Consider the following 19074-nt stretch of genomic DNA (forward strand, 5'->3'; position numbering starts at 1 on the left):
ACTTTCCAGTTACCAGATATGTTTCAATAGCAATTCTATTGCAACCAAATCTATTTTCACTATGGTTTAAAAGAAAACCTTAATTTTCATTCTGAAACCCATATGTAACATGCCGATATGCTGAGGAAAATATTTTATAAACTAGTTGGTTACCACTTGTTTTCAAATTTCACAAAGAATATAAGAAGCGAACATAAACTTCAACTAAATTATGAGGCATTTAGGTGAGGTGCACACACCTGAACTACAATATTTCACTTTAGAGGAATCTTCTTTGGAAGCATATAAGGATTTGAAAGATTTCACTTATCTGGAGTGCTTAAAATTCGCAGAAAAGATGGAAAAATGTCAGACAGATTCTCAAACTTACCTCAATCCTTGATGATTCCAATCTCTTCTGCTCCTTTTTATCCGTAATAGTCCTCTTTTACATTGATGTGATCTGAGGCTTTCTTTAACAAGAATGTAGCACACTGACTTTGAAAATTTCCCATGTGAAATGTCAAACATTTTTTCTTTCACTATCTGAAACAAAAAAAAATGTGAAATTCAGAGGAAGAACCTTATATTACATCTGTACCAAATGTCATGTTTATGTCAATAAATATCAAAAATATATCATAAGTGTGTTTTCTCTGTCTCTGTTTTCTTTTCTTCCTTTGTGCATGTTGCACAGGTGATGAGATATCTTCACTTTCCTGAATGCTCTGTAAAACCTTCCAATTAAAAAGATATTTCACTATCTTTTCCTCAGAAATAAAATAATAACCAGCCTTCCAGAATCTTCAGTGAACAATGCAGGGACAATAGCACTATTGTACAATAGGAAAGTATTCAACAAAAGGATCATCAATGACTCTAAGATGTCAAGTGGCTACTTGGAATCTTTAGTGTCCTCTGCTCATAAACAACTCCCTCAACATTGATAAGTGAGAAGATGCTTGAGAATAGAATGTTTTGGTTTGGGAAGACAAGTGACTCCAGGAAATAGATGCCTGTAAACATTAACTTGCATCTTTGGGGAAGAATTCAAAATAAAGATGGTTGTTCCTTCCATAGTATCCAAGTAAGCAGTGTTCGAACATCTTTTTTATATGATATTATAGTTTTGCGCAATCCTTGTGTAGCTAATTGCATGAAGACCAAATTGATCTTCCTGATAAATTGTTTCAGATGAAGACATCCATTAATTCTGGAAAGCTAGTACACAAGCTGATGACTATTTATGTCATGTTTATCCTCTTATTTGAAGACCACAGGTACATGTAAAGATATTTGTACTAGTAAAAGTAAGTATGTTATCAATGTTACCATGTAGAAATATTATGTGTCTTTTCTCAAGTCTTTGGAAATCAAACACAACTTTTAAGTATGAAAAATATTAAGTTGTCAGAGCTGAGCTCTTTAAAATGTACCCTAACATGCTTATATAAAATTGACTATCAACGCAAATATACAGATAGCAACATCACAAAATTAGATTGTCAGCTAAGTATGAAAAACAGAGAATAGCATGAGATATTTTGTCTGGAAAACTCAAGAAACTTTGACATATGGAAACTATTTTGGGACATACACCTCCTCTAAGCATTGCAACATTGTATCTCTTCTTCCAGGATGAGGACTATGCCTTCCTAACTGTGGGGTTCCTTGTAGATAATGAATAGGATAAACATCCATTCAGATGGACTCCTTTTAATTAAGCATTATTTGGGGGGTGGAAGCAGAAGCAAAGCAGATAAAATATACAAGTAATTACATCACATGCATTCTCAAACCTGATAAACAGGAGAAAGATTAGGATTGTAGATATTAGAAGATTAAAACCGAACTTATTTTATGGATGGAAAGGAAGTTATCTTCATAGGCAACACAACACTAAATTCATGAGATACTACGATGCAAATTAATCTAAAATATTGGGAGGCGGAGAGTCTGGGTATATAGCTATCAAGGTATAGAAGCAATTTGGTCTAGTTTGATGTAGACTTAGATAAGCTATTCTTTATTACTTATCTGAATGAAAGCCTTACTTCAGACTCTGTCATGTCAGCCAGCATCTGCTATTATGGAAACTACAACTTCTGCTGTCATGGGAGTTACTGCCATGTTCTTGTCAACCTCATCCATTGCACTCTGCCCTACTCATGTAAACTGGAGCCATGCTCTGTGCTTCTCCAACCAATGCTGAATTTGGTTTCTAGAAAACTCCCCAGAGAAGTGTGGTAAACCTTCCAGCTACCATTCATCCAGTTGTGTGCATGCAATTTGTGAAATTTCTTGCTACTTTCTACTACTTATTGTGTCTCCAGACCTTGCTACTCAACTAGCTGTTTTTCTATCAATCTTTAATTCTTAAGTTCCTGCCAATTCTCAATGCATAACAGATCTCAACACTATTTTTTCAGTAGTTGCCTCTCCCAAAACCACATCTCTTATGGCTGTCAATCACTGAGCTTTATTTTTTGTGGCTGTCAACCGCTGAATTTTGTGTCCAGGACCTGCTATCCTTTGAGCTCTTTCTCCTATGGCTATCAACCTATAGGTTCTATATTCAACAGCTTCACAGCCCTGAATTATGTGTCTCATGATTTCCAACCTGTTTCTTTCATGCACAGCAGTTTCCAACCAGCTTGTTCTGATTTTGTGGGTTGGCAATCTCCATTTCGTAGAAGAACATGCTGAATTGTTATTTCAGTGTCTTGCCTGACAGCATTTTACAGAAATTTTATCTTTAGGTTGAAGATTTGCTCTTAGGCTGATGGATCATTGTGTTTATAGTTCAGGTGCTGTTTTAACATGTCCTGTTTTATGTGATCAAGTTCTAAGAGACCGTAATTGTTTCTTCACTAGAAATTTTTCAAATTCTAAGAGATTCTAATTGTTTCTTCACTAGAAAATTTTCACTGCCAGGGATTCTTGATTTCTATTCCAGTAATATGTCCTTTAATAGGAAGACAAGGTTTCATGGTTATTTATAAATAATCTGTCTTCAAATGATATAGAAAAGAGTATCTTTGGTTCTTCATTATCTTCAATGAAGTTAAGGACAGCTAGTTTCACTAAAGAAATATAATGCAAAGAAAGAAAAGAAAGAGTATCTGGAAAAGGCAGGCAAGATAGATCCTTTCAAGAATCTGAATGCACGTGTCCTACTATGTAAACATTAAGTATGCACCTGTATTTTCTAACACTTAAAAAGAGAATTATTTAGCCTGAATAGACTACATTTTGCCATAGCAACCAACAACTTCAAAATTCCAGATGCTTAAAATTAGAATGGTGTACTTACCACCCCTACTACACATTCATTGTTTCAGCTCCCAAATCATTCTCATTCTGGAACCCAGACATAGAGGATCTTCACTATCAGGAATAATGCCAGTAGAGGCAGAGGGAAAATAGTAAGGAAAATTAATTGCTCATCAGCACTACATATGTCTTCTAAATTACCATTGAACAGAGCAAGTTACAACGCCCAGTCTGCCCCACAAGATTAAGCACAAAGGGGTTACATAAATTTTAGTTCTGTACAATGGACAGCACAGTATTTTTTCCTCTTGAACTAAACTTAAGTCCTCCCCCGTGCCCTCCCATGGATCCTTGCATAGAGAAAATTGTTATTACTTTGAACCTATTTCTCTGTTATATGTATGTAACTAATTAATTCAGTTATTCCACCTCCTCACTGGGAACTTGTTCTTCTTACAAGCAACTGCTCATATTCCAGTAACCATTCCACCATATTGATCATCTTCAATGGACTGGGCATACCACTGCATGATCAATAATCTTCCAATGCATGTATGAAAAGATACTATTATCCCCATTGTTACAGATAAGAAAATTTAAATAGGTCAAAAAATTTGCCCGAAGACCTACATAAGTTATATTTCAAAGACTTTTCTTTATCTTTCATACTGTCTCTATTTTTATTCATTCACGTTTTGACTAATCTAGAAGCCACTTGGAAGTTGTCAATTGCTTGGTTACAATAATCTACAACTCTAGAATAACAAATCTAAATTTCAATCCTCTCAGTCACAGCCCCTGCCCAGCTTTTCTCTCTAGGTGGACTAACTTTAATGGTGTGTACCCTTATGGGGTATGCCTTCTCTGGGATCCTTATTTCCCAGGTAAATGGTGGTAAATGCCTTCAACTTATTCAATTTAATTTCTCCAAATTTAATTCCTCCAAATTTAATTTCTAAGATCAACATATAATTTATACACATCATCGCAAGTTACCTAGCCTAAAACAGCCTATTCTGGCATGATTTTCCTTCTGTTTTCCTTCCTTCCTCCCTTCCTTCCTCCCTTCCTCTCTCTCCTTCCATTTTTCCTCCTTCCCTCCTTCCTTCTTCTCTCTCTCCCTTCCTTCTTCCCTCCTTTCATTCCTTCCTTTCTTGCTTCCTTCCTCCTTTCTTTTTTCTATCTTTCTTCTTGCTTTTGATGTACACATACGAAATGCAGTGGGTTTTAGATGAGATCCAATAATGACAATAAAAAATAATAATACTAACAAACATTATAGGCTGATGATAATGATAAAGGTTAACATCAAAACATCAGCTACACAAAACTGTATTTCCTATGCTGTGCTTGACCAACTCTCACACCCACCTATTGAGTGAATACTACTATTAGTAGTATTTATTTAATTCAATAAATACAGCCACCTATGGAGCAAATAGTACTATTAATTCTCACAGCTACCTATTTAATTCTCATAGCCACCTATGGAGCAAATACTACTATTAACTTTATTTTGAAGATGTGGAAATTAAGTTACAGAAGCACATGGTAGTTAAACTGAGCATCAGAAACAGGATTAGTATCCAGGGAATTTGAGCATTGAGCCTTTATTGCTAGCAATGCATATGCGGCTTTCAGGAACTAGCTAATGATATATGGCACGGAAGGATATGAGTTATACAAGAGGAGTCATTAGTAATCTGTTGTCAAGTAAGTCATTTTTTCTTTTTTTTTTTTTTTTTTTTTTTGAAGACGCAGTCTTGCTCTGGTCGCGCCGGGCTGGAGTGCAAGTGGCGATCCTTCAGCTCACTGCAAGCTTCCGCCTCCCGGGTTCACGGCATTCTCCTGCCTCAGCCTCCCGAGGTAGCGGGACTACAGGCGGCCCGCCACCTCGCCCGGCTTAGTTTTTTTTTGTATTTTTTTTTAGTAGAGACGGGCGCGGTTTCACCGTGTTGCCAGTGATGGTCTCGATTCTCCTGACCTCATGATCCGCCCGTCTCGCCCTCCCAAAGGTGCCAGGCTTGAGCCACCGCGCCCGGCCGCAAGTCATTTTTCTTAACTACACAAGGTAGAATTGTTCAATTTTAGCATTTACTTTTAGAGGACACAATGATTATTGTAGGACTATGTGTTTACAACATCAAAGTAAATTGCGAATAATATTTTTTTAGTCTAATTGGTGACTGGAATTCCCTGAAGTGGAGCTTTAGAAAATTAGAAAGAAAAGATTTAATTTGCATCTACTATGTCCGTTGCACTTTTCTAGGTATTTTCATATTTATTATCTCATTGCATCTGCAGGAAAGTCCTGCAAAGTACATGCTATTAGCTCTAGTTTTACATAAGAAGATACTGATGTACTGAGAGAGAACAATTTTCCAAGGGTACATGCTAATAAATACATTTAAATGGTACTCAGCAAGAAAGTAATGCATAACTCATTAGGTACAGTCCTGATAGTTCCATTTAAAAATGTTTAACTTTTACTACAGCTGTATTTCATTACAAATATACCATGTTTCCCTGAATTTAAACATGAAAATTCCTATCTTTCCACCCATTTGTGTTATTTTGAAATGCTTTACCTTCATTTTTTGTTCTTAAAAATTTTTATATTTCTCAGCTGTTCTTCAGCTTTTTAAACCACTAATAATCTATTAAGCCAACAATGTAAAAGCAGCATTACATTTACTGCAATATAAATGCTACTTGTAAACAGCAAGTAACCAATATTTTAGGTTACCAACGCTAAATTTAAGAATCTTTTTGACTCAATATATGCAATTCAATTGTTATATAGTATGGATTCACAAACATTTTGCTTTTTCAATCATAAGATCAGTTTTACCTAATTTAACACCATTTTGGCAAGTGGAAAAATACATTATTGCATATATAGTAGCGAAAGGGAATATAAAATTTTATTTGACCTAAAAGACTAGGAAAATGTCCTCTATTATTTTGTTTAAGGGCCATTTACTGGAAAATTTAGCTCTCTTTGATCTTCTGTTTACCCGAAAGGATTTTTAACCTTTGGATAAAACTGGGAAAGAGTTCCATAACTCTTTTTTAATGAGGAAAGGAATCTACTGGCTCATTAGATACAAGAAGTTTGTTGCTTATTCCACAGACAGTATTGGTATCTCTCTGAATTATCTGATGGCTAGAAAGCTTATTCCTTACATCTCAAACTCTCCCTGAATACAGAGCACAAACTTCTCAAACTATGTAAGGACTATCTATTGTATTTTCCTATGCTTTTCTGGCATAGTGTATTTATTTCCTGTGACGGCTGTAACAACTTACCACAAACTCAGTGGAAAGGCAGAAACAAGAGTGCATTTGCTTACAGTTCTAGAGGCTAATAGTCCAAAATCTGCTTCACCGACCTAAAGCGAAGTTATCCACAGTGCTGATTCCTCCTAGAATCCCCAGGAAGAAATCCGTTCCCTACCTTTTTTGGATTATAATGATTGCTGACATTCCTTAGCTTGTGGCCACATCATTCCAAACTCTGTTTCCATCCTCATATTTTCTGGAAATTACATCAGGCCCACCCAGATAATCCACTTCAAGATCCTTACTTTAGTTGCACCTGCATAGTCCCTTTCTGCCATGTCACGTAGCATTCACAGATTTCCCAGTATGAGAAAGCGGGCCTCTTGGGTGGGTACATTATTTAACCTTCTGCACACAACAAATACTAGTAACAGGGAAATTAATGGAAGAAAACATTATTTTAGGAGTTAAGTGAAAACAGAGAAATGCATATGCCTCTCCAAAGCCTTCAGACCACAATGCCACTCAAACGACAATGGTGTTTATTTTCTATTCAAGCCTGCCATCACTATGAAGCTGGTATTTGCTATATTTTGCTATATTTCTGATGTGGTGTGCTCCATCTCTTTCAAAAGTTGAGATTAGAGTAGGAGACAATTCTGCAGAGGTATCACGTACAGAAAATGATGGCGTGAATGGGATGGGGTGATGATTCCATAGGTGTGTGATATTCTGAGTAAGGAAGGAGATGAAACATAAAAGCAAATGAGAGGAGGTGAGCTAGGGTTGCTTTCTCAAATCTCATTGTTTATGTGTTTAGAATATTATCATACTGAAATCAATTTAAATATGTTGTAATGGCTCATGCTTTGAATATTGGTCATGCCATATGATGTTCCACATTATTTTTTTGACTTATACCTGTGTGAATAAAATTAATTCAAAATACCTCACTATTTAATTTTAAGATGGAAGGGAAGAATGTGAGATTTACAGGTAATTGACTTAACTCATTCTGTGTTTGTTAATGGTGTTAGCCCTCAAACCTGCTTCAAGGATGCCTAAGGAAAAAAAAAAAAAAAAAAAAAAAAAAAAGACTAGAGGCAACAATGATACGATAGAGAAGCGTAGAAATAAAACTTTCGTCAACCTCTGGCTTTTCTGTGTATCACTGGAGCTCAGTAACGTAGCAGAAAGTTGGCCATCAATTAACTATGTATCTTCTTTCCTGTTTTGCCTGCCTCAGGACTAACATTTTCTGCACAAAATCCCAAGGCTCGCTATAGCCAAACAATTTGCTGGAAATACGGTTTCATGATTGTGGCCTCTGTCACCTGAGAGAAACTGCAAAAGGCAGCAAAACATGTTTAATACAGAATTGCTTCTTGTCAACTTACAGAATAAATGTACTGAGAAAAGCACTGAGAAAATGGAGATTATTTTTAAAAAGAGAATATCTGTAGGTTTAAATTGGTGTGCATTTGAAAAGCTAACTGAAAAGTAACCAAAAACAGTGAGAGAAATCTCATAGTTTGCTACAATGAGAGTTAATTTTTAAAACTATCCCCATAGCTGATCCTACCAGAAGAAGTCTGTTCTATTCTCTGTCTGAACGCTTCACTGTTAATAAATGCATCGCTGTTTCCAATTCAATGGTGGCTGGAAGTATAAATTATAATTTTATATTTTGAAGAACAAAATTTCAATTCTTCAGTTTAAATTACAATCTTTTAAAAAATTATTTAGCCTTCACCCTGAGTAGCAAAAAGTGCTATTTAATATATACAGTGCTCATACGAACTACACAGTTTATTCAGATAAAACTTTTAAACAGTTATTTCCTTTTGTTGACATAAACTAAAATAACTGCGTTTTCAACACAGGAGTAAAATAAAGGGTAGGTGCAAAATAAAGCAAATTAAGAATAAGAGCTTATTTGCGGAAAAACGTTTACATCTGACAACAATTGGGGTTTACAGCAGGCAATGGAACACGTGATTTGTAACCTTAGTCAATTAGGAAGGTATAATCTTGCAAAACTGGGTTTATTTGATAGCACACATTGCAGACACTCTTTAAGAAGGGATTTAACAGAAGTCTTGGTTGCTTAGCAACCAATGCCCCCTGGGAACAAGTTCATTTTTTAGCCTGGTGTAGGTCACTAAGTTTCCCAAGTATTGCTGTAAGTCTTACCTATGGACTTCTCCTAATACATTACATGAGAAGCTGTTACCAGTATATGGCCCTGCACAGGTAAGAGTATAGCACATATTTGGAGAAACTGATTCTTGAAAGGTCAATGCCTGCTTTTGAATAACCATGTTGAGACAGGCAAACTACTTGGCTTATTTCAGAGCATATGATTAAGTCCTTCAGTGTTTTCCAGTAGTTAACAGAGTGGAAAAATACAGGTTCCTTGCTTTAGTTGAGTCCTTGTGAACCTTTAAATAACCATGTTGCAGAAGCCCATAGACACATGAACTCTTGTTAACCTCTGACAGATGAGAGTTTGCCTATTAACATGAAAATCACTATTTGTTGAAGGTATGGTCTACAGATGATGAGTGATGGGTGATGGTCAAAGTGGTGATTATGGATACTTTGAAGAATTAAAATAAACTTATTTTTACATGTGTGAAAACATTAGCCTCTGTGGCTAACCAACACACTAATGAGATGTTGCTGTGTTTTTGCCCCAAGCGAGAGGAGGAAGAGTCTGGAGAGGCTTTTGACAATCACCAGGGAAGGTATAAAACGTCTTTAGGCCACAGCCACACTGCACAGCGACCACTGAGCATGTATACAGGCTCCATGTCTACTCCAGGCTATCCTGGGGTCTGCACGTCATATCGAACTCACTGTTATATCCCAGTGACTTCTTCTGTTACTCTTAGCTCCAATGATTTAAGCCCTGCCTGTGGACACTACTTACCCAGTAGCTACCAAGGAAATCTCTGGCTCCTGGATTACTGCCAAGAATCCTACGGTGAAGCACCAACCTGCGAATCTCCCAGCTGTGAGCCCAAGATCTGCAGCACCACTGGTTGTGACCCATCAGACTCCTCTGTGCCCTGCAACTCCCCATCAGCAGGCCAAGTCTTCAGTGTCTGTGAAACTACCAACATCAAAACCAGCCCAAGCTGCAGCCCATGCACTCAGATCAACGGGTATGTATGCAATTGCCACACACCCACTCGAAGTGCATCCAAAGCCTGCCAAACCCTCCACAATGGTTCCAACTGCTTTGGACAGCTTAACTGCTCATCCAAGAGTTTCCAAACTCTAAACCACTGCAGATTGAGTACTTTGGGGTATAAAAGCTACCAAAATCCTTGCTTCATACCCAGCTACGTCTCACCATTATGTTATACTTCCAACAGCTGCCAACCCCAAAGCTATTTAATGAGAAATTATCACTATTCGAGCTACAGGCCTACGAGCTGCCGACCACTGAGCTATTTATCTCGAAGCTTCAGGTCTCTGAGCTGTATACCCAGTACCTTTCCACCTCTGAGGTATTTATGCAGTGGTAGCAGACCTCTGAAATGCTATTGACCAACTTACAGAATTTATAGCAACTGGAAATTGCCCAGTGGGGAAGATTCTACTAAGTAGTAGAATGTCTAATTTTCTGCTGAATCTCTTTATTCAGCCTAAGAATCTCGTTACATTAGGTTCAAATATAGCTCCCAGGCTTATTAACCACAGCCAGTATCACCTGCTAGCTTTTCTTTTTTTCTGTTGTTCTGTTATTGCTCTTTGTACTAAAAGCTGACCCTGAAGGTAACATCATTATTTCTGAGATTTATTACAATGGACTTACCGAAGAGACTCCATTTGAAATACAACCATCACCAGCCAGCTTTCTTACTTTGGCTGTCACTGTCACTTGTCTGACAGTGTGATTATCACCTACCTTTCCTGATGAAATGGGGCCTCCATGGTTTGACTGCAGATTCCAGCATGCAAGTTCGTTCGGATGGCTTTGCTTTTCATTAATATTTTTGTCAACTACCTAACTAGCACCTTGCTAATAAGCCAAGAGATAACATTATCTTGAGCATAATAAATTGAACTATTTCATCCTTTTCTTACTGACTGATTGTGAGAACAGGCAAATAGCAATGGTGACTAGAGCTCAAAAAGAGAAGGCTTCAGCAAATCTTCTCTTCCAGAGAAGCCTCCAGCAAATCTTCTCTTCCAGAGAAGCCTCCAGCAAATTTTCTCTTCCAGAGAAGCCTTCAGCAAATTTTCTCTTCCAGAGAAGCCATAAAACAAGATTCACTGGTACTCAGCTTTTGTTCTCCATGCCTAAGAAAAAGCCTCAGAATTAGCTAAAGCAGGAAAATTATTTGTTGAAAGAAGAACAAATACTGTTAGAGACTCTTTACAATTAACGTTTAATCTATGTTCAGGATTCTCCTATTATCCTGCCTTGCTGATTTATTGCATTATGACTCTGAAATATGTCCTCATTCTTAGTTAATAAACAAATTTCTGACTGGAAGTAATGGCTTTCCTTATGCTTTATTTCACATTTACTAAAATTTCATCCATGTTCTGGGCAATATACATAGCATTGTCAAAATGCTGCTTTCCTGCCATTTAGTTTAGAGTCTAAATTTAAAATACAAAGAAGGGGCCGGACGTGGTGGCTCATGCCTGTAATCCAAGCACTTTGGGAGGCCAACGGAGGCGGGGGGGGCGGGGTGTATCACCTAAGATCAGGAGTTCGAGACCAGCCTGACTAACATGGTGAACCCCCGTCTCTACTAAATACAAATCCAAAAAAAAAAAAAAAAAAAAAAATTGGGCCGGGCGTGGTGGTATATGCCTGTAATCCCAGCTAACTTGGGAAGTTGAGGCGAGGTTAGAATCTCTTGAACCAGGACGGCGGAGGTTGCAATGAGCGAGATTGTGCCACTGACACTACAGCTGCGTTACAAGAGTGAAACTCAGTTCTCAAAAAAAAAAAAGAAAAAAAAGTCACAATATGGAAATTCACAAACGCTTCGACTATGTTTGTGCTGTTTTAACATATTATGATTTTCAACTAGCAATGATCCACGATAAATATTGAATACAGGAATTTGAAAACATAAAATCAATTTATAAAGAGTACATAGAGTATTAAATAATATGTTTGTTTCTCAGCACAGTATGTGTATTCATTGGTTCTGTAAATAAGGTTTCAGCAGTTAAATAAATTTAATATTGAACCTCCTAGAAGTGATTTAACCTCTGTAAGTTACTATTCAAAAAATAAAAATAAAATCATCTATTTGAGTGGTGAAAACAACATGATAAAACATCCCAAGCATTTTGTAAATAAAAGCAAATCATGTTTAAAGAAAAATAAAATGATCCCCAGAGATGGGTGTAGCTGAAGTCTGGAAAGATGGGGAAGAATCTCCAATATCAAGAGTCAATGTCCAAAATTAAAACTCATGAAGCATATAAATAGAGCTAATATATCACTCATTCCTTCAGTAGGAATATGTGTGTACAAAGGGCTTTAGAAGAAATATTAACGCACTGTTTCTGCTTGAACATATCTGGGAATAATCAAGTCACTCCTTTGTGAGTTCGTTCAATTTTCAGAGAATTCTATTTGCTGAAAATGTCTTCTTCATATTGAGAAAAATACTGTATAGTTGCCTTTAGCAATGATCTATTGACCATATAGGACCACTTCAATTCCTTTGACCTAGAATAGGTGTTCAAGTATTTGGAAATAATTACCATGTGTCCCAGATGAGCATTCAGTTGTCCAAACTAAACGTACATTTTTTTTTTCTCCTTACAAAAGTTAATGTTAAACCTATTCTTTGAGACACTGAGTAGGACTCTTTGGAGATATCAAGATCTATAGATCCTGTTCTCAAGAGCTATTCAGAAGAGTAATATACTGAAACAAACATAATACTGTCTTGACTATTTTAAGTACAATATAAAAACTTCAAGGGAAGAAAAGAAAGTTACTTTTTTTTTTTTTTTTTTTTTTTGCAAGACTGCTCTGGCAGGCAAAGAAGATTGCTCCCTAACCTGAAGAACAAGAGAACACTCGGGGGAAGAAATGGCATGGAAGTGACATCTGAATGGTAAGGTAACTAGGGTATGAGTACTTAATGGAAAAAAGGGTGTGAGGTGACAGGCAAATTTGAAAAGAGGTGTAGTTAAATTTAAGTAGAGAAAAAAAGTCTAAAATAAAAAAGAGAAAATATAAGACATTACCTTAAAGAGCTTGGATAGGAAACATTTTTTTCAAGTAAGTACAAACAAACAATAATTGTAAAATAAAAGATTAGCAAATATAGCTACATCAAAATGAAAAGCTCCTGGTCATATGAGATATATCATGAAGAAATTAAAAATAAAGCAAGAGCATGTATAGGGATGGGGGGGATGATAATGCCTACCAGAACACCATGTACTTTCCACTCAATGTTTCTGTAAATATTAAGCCTACAAAAATAGTCTATTAATGAGAAAATCAAGCTAGCAACAAAGCATAGGGGGGAAAAGCCAGATTTAGAGATAATGTATACAACATGTACCATAAAATTACTATCCAAAATATTCAAGAACTCCTACAAATTAAAAGACTATCCTGACCAACATGGTGAAATCCCATCTCTACTAAAAATACAAAACTTAGCTGGGCGTGGCGGCACATGCCTATAGTCCCAGCTACTCAGGAGACTGAGACAAGAGAATCGCTTGAACCCGGGAGGCGGAGGGTGCAGTGAGCTGAGATCGCGCCACTGCACTCCAGTCTGGTGATAGAGTGAGACTCCGTCTCAAAAAGAAAAAGAAGAAAAAAAGAAAGAACAAATGACTCAATAGAAAATAAGCAAAGTATATAAGCAATTACTAACAAAAAATGATTTAATACAAATATCAAAAAGTGTTCAACCTCAGTAATAGGTTGAACAATACACCAGAATATTATTTTTCATCATCCATTTGGCAGACTTTTTTAAAGTTAATCATATGGCAACTTAAAAATATATTCTCACATACTGCAGATGGAAATGGAATTTGACAGAGCCACTATATATGTGAATATTTAAAATACCCACACTTTATGACAAGGTAAATTCACTTCTCAAAGTCCCTTCTACCAAAACATTCTTCCAAGTTCTACGATATTCACATCAGCACCACCTGGACACTGAAATATTGAGAACAATGAAAAAGTCCATCAATTGGAGACTATAAATTATAATATAGTTATTTGAATAAATATTTTACAACAGATAAAAAGAGTGGCATAGGTCCATATAAATTAATATGACAAAATTATAAAATTAACAAATTAGATCTATAAAACTACGTAGAGTGGCATATTTTATGTTTAACCACTTGCAAATAAACATTTCTTTATGTAATATACATTTGTATATTGTAGTATATATGTATGTGTGTACATATATAGAGAGAGAATAAATAGCTTTACAAAACACAGTCTACGTAAAAATTGTTAGCTTTGGAGAAGTTTTGCAAATGAGGATTGGAGATTCTTCTTTTTTTTTTTTAAATATGCTTTTAAGTTCTGGGGTACATGTGCAGAACATGCAGGTTTGTTACATAACCATATACGTGCCATGGTGGTTTGTTGCACCCATCAACCCACAACCTACATTAGGTATTTCTCCTAATATATGCAAGACAGTTTATGTTTAGCTGACTAACAATTTACTCTATAACATAGTTTAAAGAGTTGATAAAGCTACTACATTTGGCATGCTATGAAAAGCATTAATATATAGCATAATTTTCCTGTTTATTTCTGCCTGCTATCTTGAAACTGTATTACTGACCACTATCTTTCTGAACCCTTCTTTCATAGAATATATTTTCTGATTGGTGTATTGAGTCTACATATTTTCTAAGCCCAAGGAAACTTCTTTGTTCCTTTTTTTTTTTTTTTTTTTTTTTTTTTAGACAGACTCTTGCTCTGTTGCCCAGGCTGGAGTGCAGTGGCATGATCTTGGCTCACTGCAACCTCCACCTCCCAGGTTCAAGTGATTCTCCTGCCTCAGCCTCTTGAGTAGCTGGGATTACAACCACACACAACCAGGCCTGGTTAATTTTTATAGCTTTAGTAGAGACGGGGTTTTGCCATTTTGACCAGGCTGGTCTCAAACTACTGACCTCAAGTGATCTGCCTGCCTCGGCCTCCCAAGGTGCTGGGATTACAGGCCTGAGCCACCGCACCCTGCCTCCATTGAGTTTCTTAATTTTTTCTTTTTCTTTGAGTTCACCACAAGCTGCCTATCAAATTTCTCATCATACAGTTAGTGTGCTACATGTGATTCACTAAAGGAAAATGGTTTCCACCTGCCAGGAGGCCCTTAATGAGCAGAGGTCTCACATGACAGTTCAATTAACCATATGGCCACTCCCAACATTATGAGACAATATTCCAAGATCGTGGAACTCTATCCATAACCCCCAGTACTGTACTGTCCATGTTAAAATTTCCACTTATATCAGTGCTGGCTGGAATCATGGTTTCTAGATGACTGTAGATTTAGAATCAGAAACAAACTGAATTCTTGATCAGATGTGCATAGGTGTTGTCTCAGAGCTGATCTAACAAAATGTTTCCTGTCTTCAACTACTCATTCTGCCCATGGTGCTTGTTTTTTTTTTTTTTTGGTCTGTGAGTTTAATTTGATTGACAGGACTCAGCGAGTCCCCAAGCTGTGTATCTACAGTCAGGTTACTGACAAATCAGAAGAGCATTTAAAGCTCAGCTCTCACCTTTGTTTTCTGTGTCTTACAGTTTGGAATCCAGGAAACTCTAGATGATGCAGTTCACTGCCTCAAACTCTAGGGTCTCACATATTTAAAGGAAAAATTATTCAAAAGTAGAAAGTACTTTTCTTATTTTTTTAAATCAAAAATATACTATTCCCAAATTTCAATTCAGATTCTGCTATTTAATGCGAAGAATTACGTTAACGTTTCTTTATCTAAAGAATAAATATTCTCAATCTGGAATGGTTTCATTCAAAATAGAAAAAATAAAGATTTTAAGTCCAGAATTCTACCTTTCAGGAAACAACTATGATAATGACGGTTATTATTGTCACGGTTATGACTTTTTAAGGTGAATCATTTTTTACCTGAAATGAAGGCACTGAGGATGTATTACTGCAGAGGCTAGTCTTTCTCATCAATTTACAGCTTTACTCAGTAATCTCTAATAGGTAGGAGTCGTTTCTGAGCTCTTTTCTCTCAGATTGGGGAAGACACCGGATTTCTACTTTGTACTTTAATATCTGGTTGTAATATAAATCTCGAGTAATTTTGAGAAATATTTGGTGGCTGACAGACTCAAAGAAAAATACCAAGATACCAAGTGCTTCTTTATTCATGTATTGTGTGTGGCACCTTAATTCACATATCATGAGCAGAGCAGAGTGACTCACTGACCTTGAGTTGCAATCCTGACTATTCTACTTAAGTTGTATAGCATAAACCACCATTTAATGCTCTGGATTTTTATAGAGTGATGGACTTTCTGAGAATTAAATAAAGGAGAGTGCAAGATGCTCTGACAGTACCTGGGACTAGTGCTCAACAAATGACAAATGACAGTATTTTTTGTTATATTATAAAAGTGAAGAGGCCCTAAAATTCACCAACTCTACAGCCTTTTTTTCTATAGAGGATGTGATTGAGAACCACAATCCAAGGTTTTAGAGCTAATTGTTAGGAAGCTAGAGCCTGAATCTAAATTATTTTTGTTGTAGTAGTGTAGGGTACTAAAAGGGCTTTTTTCTCACCACTGTTTCCTATGAGGAATGACTTTCCCCTAAATATTCTTCTGACCTTTCTCTAACCCTTTATTCACTCAGCCTCTGGAGAGGTGAAGACACCTTTATGATTGATATATACAGGAAGAATAACTGGGCATGTGCCTTTTATCCCTGACCCTCCCCATCTTGGGAATCCTTTTTTTTTTTTTTTTCATGTGCAAATTGCCCACGGGCTGTCCAGTCCCACTACTTTCCCCATCTTAGGGAACTCCTCCTGGACCCATGCTACCCTGATATGGGTAACTGTCTGATTCTAGGATTTAGTGTTGGCAAAGCCATTTGTTTTAACACACCTAATTCTACTGTCAAAAATAAAGGTGACATATGTGTTCTCTGCCTGCAACTTTTTGCCATTTCAAAGTGTTCAGAACCCAGTAACAAAGAGTGGTTTCTCCGGACCCAAAACAGTGCTTCCTAAAAATAGGTCACACTACCTATCATTTAAGGGACGATTGCCTAGCAATAAGTAACTAGTAAACAACTAAATTAATGAAGATTTGTATTGTGAGGGCACAACCAGTCTGCATTTATTTGAAAAGGAATTCATGGTGTAAAGTAAATCAGATGACATCACTCCATTCCATTAGGGCTTTCTTCTGTTGTTACCACACTTAGGAAGCAAATTGAACTTGAAATGGAAGATATTTATTTGATAGAATGCAGACATACCCTTATTTTCCTTATTTTTTTTCGTGTAATGTTATGAGGAGAAGCAATAGATGATGAAAAGAGAAGTATGTAAGGAGAGTAAAAATATTTTGGGCCCAATAAAAGTATTACGATCTTCCTATCTCTCAGCATTGGTACTCCAACATCAGATTGTGCCATCTACACTCCATTTGATGCCTTCAGTTAGGAAACTAAAGGAAAGATGCCAGAAACAATTTGTGCCCAGCATATGTAATCTTTATTTTTTATTTTTTTAGAGACAGGATCTTGCTCTCTCTCCCAGGCTGGAGTGCAGTGTCACAATCATAGCTCACTGTAGCTTCAAACTCTTTGGCTTCAACAATCCTGCAGCCTCAGCCCCCTGAGTAGCTGTGACCACAGGTGTGCGCCACCACAATTGGCTAATTTTTGTTGTTATTATTATTATTATTATTATGCCAAGAAGGGGTCTACTTTGAAGAGGTGATCTGGAACTTCCAGCCTCAATCAGTCCTACCACATTGGCGCCCTAAAGCACTGGTATTACAGGTGTGAGCCACTGTGCCTGGCCATAGGTAGCCTTTACCTCTGGGAAAGAATATTTTCCTGAAGTACTGAATTACATAAATTTTCATTCCACTATACCTAGAGCAAGATGGCACGTGAGAATGTCTCACATGGAGGCAATATCTACAAATTAAAATATTTAAGAACTGGTTCCAAACAGAAGTAAAATTTGGGGGAGGAACCTTATACAATTTAGAAGTTGTACTCCTGATCTTGCCTGAATTTGAGGGAAATAGTCTAGAATAGGAATAAACAAATAAGTACATTTTCAAAGAAAAAGGTATAACTTTAGTCAAGAGTGCTCTTAATTTCCGGCTTGGAACACACAGCATGGACCACCACCATCAACAAGAAGAGAGAAGGAAATGAGGTGGAGATAAAGAGGAATGGGAAAAGGAAGAGAAGGGAAAGCCTGTAAAAGGAAAGGAAGGGGCAGGGAAGAGGCTTTTTTAAGCATTTTCCAGCAACTCCCCTTCCTGGCCCCATATGAGAATCATTGACTTGAAAACACATAACCTTGGCATCTTTATTTTTTGAAAGACCCTCAAACTGGAGATGAATTAATCTCATACTGCCCCAGGCCTCCTCACCATGGCAGGTCGCATCTGACTCTGAATTCCATCTCCTACAAACTCATTAATGTGGATGATGACTAAAGTTTGAATTTCTGCTAAAGCTAATGAGTTCTTTGAAGATTTTCTTGGAACTAGATAAAGGCAATAACTATGCTAACCTGATGAATAATTGTGAATAGGTATGTGAGCTTATATATGTGTGTGAATACACATATATGTCTTTTCATCATGATTCCTACACTTGTTGTGTATATATCCAGAAGTCATAGTTCTACTATTTTTGAAAACACGTATTGACTGCTCTTTTTCTATTTTAATTATCTGTTTAAGACATGGGCATAATTATCATAATAAAGAATATTATCTCCATAATTTAGAAAACTGTTGATAAAGAAGAGAGAACTTAGCCAGCATATAGTTTCCTTTTTTTCTTGTCTCTCTTGAAAGATAGGTAATAGAGATTTTACGCATAACAGTGCGATCCAGCCTGAGGCATAGAACATCTACAGTTCTCTTTGCTTTTAGATTTAAAAAACCATAGTAGTGTTATAAAATATTAATAGAAACATAATATAAAAACACAAGTATTCCAGGGACCTGGTATGACAGCTCTATCTGATCAAAATAGTTGTGGTGGTTTTCAGGGAACATTTCTCTGCTCATTCCAGAGAATGCATGAACTCATTAGCCTAGAAAGTATCTAACTAACCTGAATGTGAAGGCACAGTGAAGGTGTTCTCAACCACAGCTACTCCATGGCAGAGAAACTATAATACACAGTTCTTGGAAGAGCTGGTCATGTTGGTTTTAGCCTGTAATCTCAGCTACTAGGGAGGCTGAGATGGGAGGATGGCTTCAGGCCAGGAGTTGAAGACCAGCCTGGGCAAAGTAGTAAGACTTCACCTCTAAAAAAAAAAAAA

General features: G+C 36.7%; 2 protein-coding genes across 2 annotated transcripts; both read left to right on the forward strand.

The window, feature by feature from the left end:
- Nucleotides 1-2358: 2358 nt before the first annotated feature.
- Nucleotides 2359-2715, forward strand: KRTAP25-1 (keratin associated protein 25-1). Its single transcript, XM_017856015.1, has one exon. It carries the CDS (start codon nucleotides 2377-2379, stop codon nucleotides 2683-2685), a length of 309 nt encoding a protein of 102 aa, XP_017711504.1. The 5' UTR covers nucleotides 2359-2376; the 3' UTR covers nucleotides 2686-2715.
- Nucleotides 2716-9312: 6597 nt separating this feature from the next.
- On the forward strand, nucleotides 9313-10131 carry KRTAP24-1 (keratin associated protein 24-1). The gene has a single exon (XM_017856005.1). It carries the CDS (start codon nucleotides 9331-9333, stop codon nucleotides 10087-10089), a length of 759 nt encoding a protein of 252 aa, XP_017711494.1. The 5' UTR covers nucleotides 9313-9330; the 3' UTR covers nucleotides 10090-10131.
- Nucleotides 10132-19074: the final 8943 nt, after the last annotated feature.

The sequence above is a fragment of the Rhinopithecus bieti genome, unplaced genomic scaffold (assembly GCF_001698545.2).
Source record: "Rhinopithecus bieti isolate Rb0 unplaced genomic scaffold, ASM169854v2 scaffold_1295, whole genome shotgun sequence".
NCBI lineage: Eukaryota > Metazoa > Chordata > Mammalia > Primates > Cercopithecidae > Rhinopithecus > Rhinopithecus bieti.

What these genes read in the sequence shown, in the direction of transcription:
- KRTAP25-1 (XM_017856015.1), top strand. Translation starts at nt 2,377, where the DNA reads ATGCATAACAGATCTCAACACTATTTTTTCAGTAGTTGCCTCTCCCAA.
- KRTAP24-1 (XM_017856005.1), top strand. Translation starts at nt 9,331, where the DNA reads ATGTATACAGGCTCCATGTCTACTCCAGGCTATCCTGGGGTCTGCACG.